This window comes from Sceloporus occidentalis, unplaced genomic scaffold (assembly GCF_023333645.1).
Source record: "Sceloporus occidentalis isolate IW3139 unplaced genomic scaffold, rSceOcc1.0.p SCAF_16, whole genome shotgun sequence".
NCBI lineage: Eukaryota > Metazoa > Chordata > Lepidosauria > Squamata > Phrynosomatidae > Sceloporus > Sceloporus occidentalis.
This window is the reverse complement of record NW_028316996.1, coordinates 13,607,641-13,617,050: the sequence shown is the minus strand read 5'-3', so window position 1 is coordinate 13,617,050 and position 9,410 is coordinate 13,607,641. Positions and strand designations below refer to the sequence as shown.

At 39.3% G+C, this 9,410-nt stretch overlaps 1 protein-coding gene and 2 non-coding genes across 3 annotated transcripts; all 3 read left to right on the top strand.

Moving 5' to 3' along the window:
- The first annotated feature begins 6,603 nt into the window (after positions 1-6,603).
- LOC149303050 (cytochrome c oxidase subunit 7C, mitochondrial-like) lies at positions 6,604-7,851 on the top strand. The gene is made up of 3 exons (XM_089481910.1): positions 6,604-6,678; positions 7,260-7,394; positions 7,805-7,851. The coding sequence occupies exons 1-2, from the start codon at positions 6,604-6,606 to the stop codon at positions 7,374-7,376; spliced, it is 192 nt and encodes a 63-aa protein (XP_089338036.1). The 3' UTR covers positions 7,377-7,394; positions 7,805-7,851.
- On the top strand, positions 6,990-7,051 carry LOC149303052 (small nucleolar RNA Z39). Its single transcript, XR_016272060.1, has one exon. It is a non-coding gene; the product is annotated as a small nucleolar RNA Z39 (small nucleolar RNA).
- LOC149303051 (small nucleolar RNA Z39) lies at positions 7,656-7,717 on the top strand. The gene has a single exon (XR_016272061.1). It is a non-coding gene; the product is annotated as a small nucleolar RNA Z39 (small nucleolar RNA).
- Positions 7,852-9,410: the final 1,559 nt, after the last annotated feature.

The window sequence follows — 9,410 nt, the reverse complement described above, 5'->3', positions numbered from 1 at the left end:
TGGTACCTCCAAATGGTTCACTTACTTTTTCTTGCCACTGTATGTATATATATACAGTATAGACAAATTAAGATAACATTTGGTGGAAGAAATCCCTCACAAAAGGCAATCCAAACATCTAAAAACATTGCAAAACTTTACAAAGAGGGTCTAATTTAATTCTTTATTTACAACAGCATGTCTTAGTGCTACAAAATCTAGAATCTAATGTGCATCTATCATCCCAAGGAAAACATGGAATAGCTTCCAAACCACAAAATGTGAAAGTGGAGGGGTAATCTATGTCCCACCCAAAATGAATTGACATAACGTTAACCTTCTTTTTGTTAGTACCTATGATCTTTTCAATATTTGTAATTGCAGACTTATGTTGGCAAATGTTGTCTCATAAAAGCTGTGTAGTACAATCAAGAGAACATTTATAACAAGGGCATATAAGCATATAGTTGATTAAATTAAACAAAATATCCGCACTCACTTGTCTTTGATATTCAATTAAGTAAATCCGTGTTTACAGGAACAGGCGGTATAGTTCAATTGAGGCTTGATGCTTACTCGTAAGCTAAAGATAACATACAGGAAGTGTGCTTTATAGCAGATCATTAATAGATCACATGATATTTAAATATGTAATTTAACACATATATACACTCACTGTCCACTTCATTAGGTACACCTTGCTAGTCCTGAGTTGGACCCCCATTTGCCTTCAGAACTGCCTTCATTCTTTGCGGCATACTTTCTACAAGGTGCCAGAAACATTCCATATGGACAGTATGGATCAGCTAGTAGGGAGTTGCAGTAAACAAGGTTTAATTTTGGTTGTTTCTTGTTTGAGGAATGGGCAACTGCTCAGCTTTTGGTATGCGGGTTCCGTCTGTAGTTAATGAATATCCAGGGTGCCCAAACTGCTTACAGGTCTTACAGGTCCAACTTCCCAATGTAAATAGCAGAAAAAAATTATGTCTGCAGTCGGCACTCACAAATTGCGTTAGAGATGTTAAGCATCAGGTAATGGGGCACCATCCATGATGCAATTGCAGATTGAGGGTAACAGGGCTAAGGGGGCAGGTGGTGAGGTTTCTGAGGTCCCCTCAGCCTTCTACATCAGTAAGGGTTGCTTGTAGCAAGGAAGGGGGTGAGGTTCCCATGGGGGGAGGATGTAATACTTGCTGGTGTCAATTTTGTTTATAAAGTAGAAAGTTCTTGGGAAGTTCTTGGGAAGAAAAGTTGGATGATAAAGGAATTGCTGGGGGACAGAGAAGGGTGGAAAACATTTGTTTATGGTTATTGGAAAAGGAGAAGATTAATTGAGTAAAATAAATTTGTTTTGAGACATTGAGGGCTGATGTATAGAAATGGAACATGAGTTTGTAATGCGTAAAGACTTCAGGGGAACAAGACTTGCTCCACAGGAGCTCAGCGGTACGTGAACACCTTTGGAGCAGACGGGTCCTTGTTGAATGCCATGATTAAGGTGGGCAGCGTGGAGAGTGGTGCACATTTGTGTATGGTTATACTGAGCTGTGCCAACACCAGGACAGGTGGAGGTAGAAAGGCTTGAGTGAAGTGACAAAAGTGTTTTTGTAAGCTGTAGAGTGCTGTAGGGTGTGGTAAAGTTAAAAAAAGTTTCGGCAGGACTGAATTTCCCCATTATTATGTATTTATAATGCTTGGGTTTGTTACCAATATTTATCAACGAAGAATGATGACTGATATGACAGATACTCATTTAGATCCCCCAGGCTGCTCTGACTCTGTGGGCACAAGTGATAAAGTTATCTGTGACCTTATTTATACCGTTTCTTAGTTATGAGTATCATATGTACATAGACAACTATTATACCAATTTTGCTTTATTTCATGTATTTATTTTTTTGTATGAGACCGTGGCCCCTGGGACTGTGTTGAAACATTGTAAAGATGTCCCAAAATTGAGGTTCTGTGATATCTTCCCTTCATAATGAGTTGTTGACGCTCAATTACACAGACCACAATACACAATGTGTATATGGTGTCCAAGTTACACAAGTCCAATGCGTTGAAAAAACAATATGCCAATAAAATTTGTAAATTTCAAGTTTAGAAAAGGGAATGGGCATGTTGTGCCCAGTAACTTCCAAACCCCAATGAAAAACCTATGCATGTAAGGTATTTCCATCATTTGGACATACAGCCAAATATATTCTTTGAAATATAAAACTTGATAAAAAAAAAAAGCTGCAAACAAAAATATAGTTTTGCTTAGACAGAAATATTTAAAAAAATGCGTCATGTTAATTATAGACAGAAGAAGAAGGGATATTTTAAAGTGTGTACCAGCTCATGATATCAATGATGGTGCTAGAAAAAATGCTTTTTATATCGATCTTCTTATGCTTCAAAATAAGGGACACAAATGCCAAATGACAGTGTGTATGCCAGAGGAATGACAAATAATCAGTCTCATCTGAATTTGTCTACTTCATCTCATTTCACATAATCTAGGAAAGATGTTTTGATAGGAGCAATTTTTAACCTTTTTAATAACAGTCTTATAGCATTAGATTTAGAATACTTTGCATGCAGAGATCAAACACAGTTCATGTGGCTTATGCTTAGAAGACAATAAGAAAATGGGAAAATGTGCTTTCAAAATGTATTACTTGAAAAAAAAATTCGACTAGCTCAACAAAATGCTTTAAAACCTATTGGTTTTTAAGAGATGTGTGGGACTCTGGGAGATGTCTGCAGGATAATGCTTGAACTGAAGAGCACAACATTCAGATGTTCCAAAAAAGAAATTACTCATCAACTCTTGGGTGCTTTGGCATCTCATACAAAAGGCAAAAACTGCATCTTTTGTTAATGCATTTTAAAATCCATACTTTTTTTTTGGTATTATATCCATGTTTTTGCCACACAGAGATATGATATATCTTTAATATGTTCTATGTTTGTGACTGATGTATTTTTAAACCACAAACATGTTTTATTTGTACTGAGGGTAGGGTAGAAAATATTACAGTGCAGATTTTCAAAAAACTAAAAATGTCTGCGCTTCTTACCCTAATAAAGTTGGCAACAAATATATAAACATAATATAAATGAGAGGTTTTGGTTATATGAATTGGCCAAAGCATAATTAAGCTCACCCGCCACGTCAAGGCACACTCTCAATAGGGTGAGAACCTGCTCTCACCTCCTACATAGTGGGCACACAAAGCAGTTTATACTGCTACCAAAACCTTAATAATGTGTTGGGGGAGGTGCAATTAAACCGCCTCCCATTTAACCCCTGGACAGCAAGCTGCAACCAGACTGATGAGGAGCCAACAACCTCAAATATGTGCAAACAGGGAAAAGAAAAAATGTCGGTGCGCTAAGCTAGTCACAGGCTCAAATAATACAAATTTATAATACGAGGTCTACCAAACAGGTGTAAGCATGCTGCAAAAACAGTGTATTGGCTGTACAATGTATACATTGTACAGCCAATACACTGTTGTTGCAGTATGCTTACACCTGTTTGGTAGGCCTCGTATTATACATTTGTATTATTTGAGCCTGTGACTAGCTTAGCGCACTGACACTTTTTTCAGTAGATTTTCAGTAAGGTCATCAAGCCAGGATGGTAATATGACCATATAATTCTAAACTTCTTATTTGAAAGTCAAGAAGCCAGAACACCAGTCAGAAAAAATAAAGTGTAAGGGACAGGACTGGCATCCTGGTTTCCGGACCTCTTGATGGTGTTCTGGATAGTCTGGATGGTCTAAGCACAGCTCCAAGAGTGTTTTCCTTAAACCTTTTGAGATTTTGGATGCACACATACTCTGTATAATACACGTCCCTGAACTACATAAAATGGTGGAATATTACTTATTTTTGACACAATTTATCAGACCCAGTTCATACAGACTCTCCAGAGTACCATACTGTTTTATTTTGTTGAAGGGCAATATCAATGTCCCATAATTCCACATCTATTTCTTAATTTACTTTTGTGGTGATCTTAACTCTTGTTATGTTTGTATTTTTAAAAGCTTGTACTTGCTGTATAGTCATAGACTTTCTTTCTGGAGGTGGTGGTCATATTTCTTGAAGAAAAAAAAATAATAATTGGCACTATATAGTTACTATTCCCACAAAATGATAAATATGCTTGACTTTTAGCAAACCCTCTCACTGGTTGCTATTAGACATGTGCATTCGTATTCGGGCGAACATGAAAACGAACATGGCAGCGGCAAAACGTATATGAAGATGAAGGCACACAACACGAAGAATCTTCGTGTTCGTCTTCATTTACTAATCTCCCTGGCCCCTTCCCAATTTAGCCTACCTTATCTACGCAGAATCACAGGGGTTGATGGCCCCTGCCAGCGACCAATAGAGTTGCACCTATGGACATTTAACTCCTGACGGCGAACCTACGGATTTCCGCTTCCGTCAACCCCTGCGATGCAGCAGGACTTAAGGTCCATAAGAGCGACTCTATTTACAAATGTACTTAATACTCCGGTTGATGCCAGAGGAGGCCCCTGCAGGCGATCAATAAAGTCACTCGCACAGACCTTTAACATCTGATGGCGGAACTTGGCCTGGGGAGACCATGGTCTCCCCGCTCCAAGACTTAAAGGTGCGTAAGAGCTAAAGAAAGCTGCCTTGTCCTAAAGAAAACAATATATAATTTGTGTGCGAACACAGAATGAGAAAGAGAAGAAAATTACAGCAAATCACAAGTACTGCAAAAATACTCACTAAGAGTACAAAAAATTAGCTCTGTTCTTATGGGGTTAACTCTACTACAGATATAGTGCCATTTTTACATTCAAGGTGCAAATGTTAACAAAATACTCCCAATTACTAACATATTCATAGAAGAAACAAGGGGAGCATTCTTACCTGGGAATTCTTTTTGCATGTCCATTTCCATGGTGGCACTTAAGGAGAGATGGCTCCACCTCTCTGGGATGGCAGGAAACTGTATGAAAATGTAACCTCCCCTACTCAGAATAAATAGTGCCACCATGGAAATAGACAAGGAATTCCCAGGTAAGAATTCTCCCTAATCCTCCCATTCCAGGTGGCACTTAAGGAGATCTACCAACACTGGGATGGGAGCACTGCTGATTGGAGAACCCTGTGGCTGAACTTAGAATCTCAGCGGACCTCAGGTTGAGTCTATAGTGCCTAGCAAACATTAGGAAATTCTTCCAGGAGAGTTCTGCCAGGAGGTGGAAACAGACCTGGTGGAGTGAGCCTTGTTGTTAAAAGGAGGTTCTAGTCCTGCAGTGAGGTAACATTCTGTGATCGTACACCTGATCCAGCGGGCAATTTATGCCTTGGTAATCTTTATACCTTTCCTAATACCCGTGAAAGCTATGAATAGAGAGTTAGCCTTTCTCCATGGACTGGTTCTGGTAAACAAATATTTGACCTAAGAAAAAATAATAAAAACCATAACATACAAATAATATACAATTAGGTGTTTGTGGCAAAATAAGTCACTTTTATTAATACATAATAATTTATCTTATGGAATACCCACAATCTATGTATAATTGTCTTTCACCCAAGGGCACCTGCTGAGTCATGCCTGTGAAACCAAGGCTGCTCACACAGTGGTGGGTGAGAGGGTGTGTATGTTTGTATGCATGTAAGCATGGATGTCTATGTATAAATGTGTGAACATGGATGAGTATGTGTAAGTGTGCGTGAGCCTTGATCTTTATGTGTAAGCGGTGTGAGAGGGAGTGTGTGTGTTGGCATTTGTAAATTTGTGTAAATGTGTTTACATATGTGTGCCATAGTGTATGTTGGAGCGGCGCAAGGGGCAATGATGGCACAGACAAATTGTTTGGGGGCACTGACAAGCTGGAGCAAAGATGGGACAGGCAGGCTGTTTGCGGGCACTGATAAGCTGCTTGGGGCACAAGTGGCACTCACAAGCTGCTTGGGGGCAAAGGTGATGCTGTGGGACGTGTTGCTTGGTGAAGTTGGGTGCCCACAATGCTTGCCCTTAGATCAAAATGTAAGTTTATAGTTAGAGGCTTAAATCCCATGAGGTAGCTGTCTAATAAAGGTATATCCAATCCCCAAGGTATAACGTTTGCATTTGGAGAGTAATACCAGTTTACAGACCATGATTTAGTGCTCAGAATGAACGTTAATTCACCAAAGCTTACAAAACTACAAAATAAACAGCGACGCTAAACTACACCTCTATCTATACTGAAAGACTATATATATGCAAATTAAATACTTTCTTATACATGTTAACATTAATAATTCCCTGTGTATCCACCAACTACTAACATATATGAGTAAACAGCCTTAAAAAAAAACAAAAACCCTGACCTTGACTATTCTTAATCATTTTTTGACCTCAACATAACAGGAAGGCCACAGAAACGTCAGTAGAAGAGATCTCTGGGAGATGTTGTGCTGCGCTGAAATGCCTTTCGCGTTTGACTTAACCAATGGGGAACGTTCGAACTACAAATCCCGACATGCAGCGCTTCTAGGTACGTCCGGTAACCTTTCCTTTTCCCGTTTCTAAGCGGAAGTGTAAAAGACTGTGAGCCTGAGCCGTGTTCCAGTTTCTCCTTCGCAGCCATCATGTTCGGTCAGGCCGTCCGGAGGTTTGCTACCTCTGCCATCCGTAGCTCCCATTATGCAGAGGGCCCAGGCAAGGTAATAAACCGGTTGCGTATTGAATGCTGCTTAGAGAAATATTGCGCCCATGCATACACGTATTTTACCTTGTTATCCGCCCTAATCTTGGCCCTGTTTTAGGCGGGCTGCATCGGCAATTATATTAAAGCCTGTTGACCAGTTTTTTCAAGTAGTTTGATTGTTACTATGGAATAATGTGCTGCGTTTTTTTCTTACCGGTTTTGGTTTGCAGCTGGCCTGATTGTTCATAAAATGACTATATGCCATGCATTCAATGCCCTTGAAAAATACAAACGAATTAACAGTTAAGCATCTGTCTGATACACTTGGTGCAAATGATGAGAGCATATCTGTATGATTAACTGTGATACTGTAAACGCTTTCTGATGTACCCGATGTACACAGGGTGTGTGTGACCTCCTGGGTTATAAGGCATGTAGTAGGAGGCCATTGTTGAAATCTCCCTGTGTTCTCGTGTTACAAATACCTGCCACAATGACACGCCTTTACATCTCTAAGTCTGCTTTAAAAATGGCCTTGTAGTCTTATTTATTTTTTTGGTTTACTGCAGTAAGACAGTTTTAAATCCTCTTTTCCAGAACCTGCCATTCTCTGTGGAAAACAAGTGGCGTCTCTTGGGTTTGATGACTCTCTTCTTCGGCAGTGGATTTGCCTTTCCATTTGTCATTGTTAGACACCAGCTGCTGAAAAAGTAACCGTCCCAGAATTAAGAGGTAACAATTGTAACTACTCAGTTGTCCTATACTTAAACACTCAATTTATGAGCACTCAATCACAGCTCGTGTGCACTTCTCCCATTATATCTATAACTGTTGATGGGTATAGATAGGTGGGGATGCATGTGTTAAAGTATTAAAAAAATTTCATGGGGAGTTGATATACCAGATATTGTAGTGTTTGTGTTAACTTGAGCTTTTTGTTTTACTGCATGTGTAGTATATGTGGTGTTATTACTTTTCTGTGGTAAAGTTTTTGTGCATATGATGATCAAGTAACAGTATGATAAACAATGACGCTGTAAACGCTTTCTGATGCACAAGCAGCATTTAATATATGTAAGTGCTGGGAATATACATTTTCTGTTCATTCTACTGTGTTTACTATTCTTTTTTTCTATTTTTAGGAGCAAAAGATCCTCCGTGTCAGAGACCATATTTAAAAGTTCTTTACCATGCAAGACATGGGTTGTAAATAAAAAATTAAGACCTGAATTTGTTTCATGGTTTTTTTTATTCCTTAAACTGGTGTCTGGTTGGTTTAGTTACTACACTGTCAGTAGATAAACTGTTAAATCCTGATAAATTATTTTTTTTCTTTAAGAAGGATGAGCAATGTGTCATTAAGCAGTCAGCGGCATTCCCTGTTTGACTTGGATTCTTAATGTAGAATGCAGTAACTTCCCAAACATAACAGTACCTGTGTATAGAGGAAACGTTTGGAGTCTTGGTGTAGGGAAATCAATCGTGTTCTTGTGAAGGAGTGGTTTCTGCCTTGCTATATGGCCTTGAGTCAGGTTTGGCAAGAGTCAGTAACTTAGCTGAGGTAAGAGAGACCTGCATAGCCCAATAAGTTCTTTGCTACATTTCAAAAATTATTTCAGGAGGAAAGATACCAGGGAAGGCTTACTATTCGAAGTAGGGTTGCAATATCTGCCACCTAGAAAATGATTAACTCCATAAGGAGATGCATACTCTTGCCTAAAGGGACAGTCTAAGGTCCCTGATACACTTGCTATAAAACAATGCATATTAAAGTACTATGCAGTCTTCTGAAACTGGAGCCTTGCAAAATTAGAACATTTTCACTCTTCCACCATACCTTTCTAATTGGCGTTTGGTCACGCTAGGATGAAAAAGTTGAAAAAAATCTACAAAAACTGTGATTTAATACACAAGGTGTTTTGATTAAAATGAAGTATTTTGATTAGTTTCTCCATCCTATGCTAGTTTCAAAGTCTTAGTAAATACCTGTCTATTCTGAGTGTCCACAGTGGAAGAATATGAACTGGAATATGGGGACACTAGCAAGGTAACACCATACAAGCGTAGCATTGTCTGAAACGTATGGTGAAGGTGACATACCGATACATTTTGCACAGTGCTATGCTTCCAACTTTATGGGAACAGTTTGGTGAAGGCCCTTTTCTATTGTTAAGAAAGTGCACTTTCGACCTGCAGTGGTGGGGTCCAGGTCAGAAGGGCCCTTTTTAAACTACTTTGAATCAGTATGAGGATACAAGGGGTTGCAGGGGTTTCCCTGGGCTCCATAGAGGCACGGACACAGTTGCAGCTGTGACAGCCTGATCTACTGTGCAGCGGCAGGGATGTGTCCCTGCCGCTGCAAGAAGGACTGGATGTACCGGTATGTCCATAGGGCACTGAAGGGGTTAAAGAGTTGTATGCGTTGTAAAGAGTTGTATGAGTTTGGTGTGGAAGAACTTGACTATCCCGCACAGATCCCTGACCTCACCCCCATTGAACACCTTTGGGATAAAGTAAAACAGATGGTGAGCCAGTTCTTTTCATACAAAATCAGTGCCTGACCTCACAGATGCTCTACTGGATGAATTGGCAAAAATAGAAACACATTCACAGCTTTAAAGTCCCTGTTGGTGTAGTGGTCGTTTGTTCCAATACTTTTGTATATATAGTGTATGTGTCCATATAAGAAATAATTTTAAAAAATAGCTGTTTACCTAGTCAAAGGTAGACTATTACATACTGGTACCA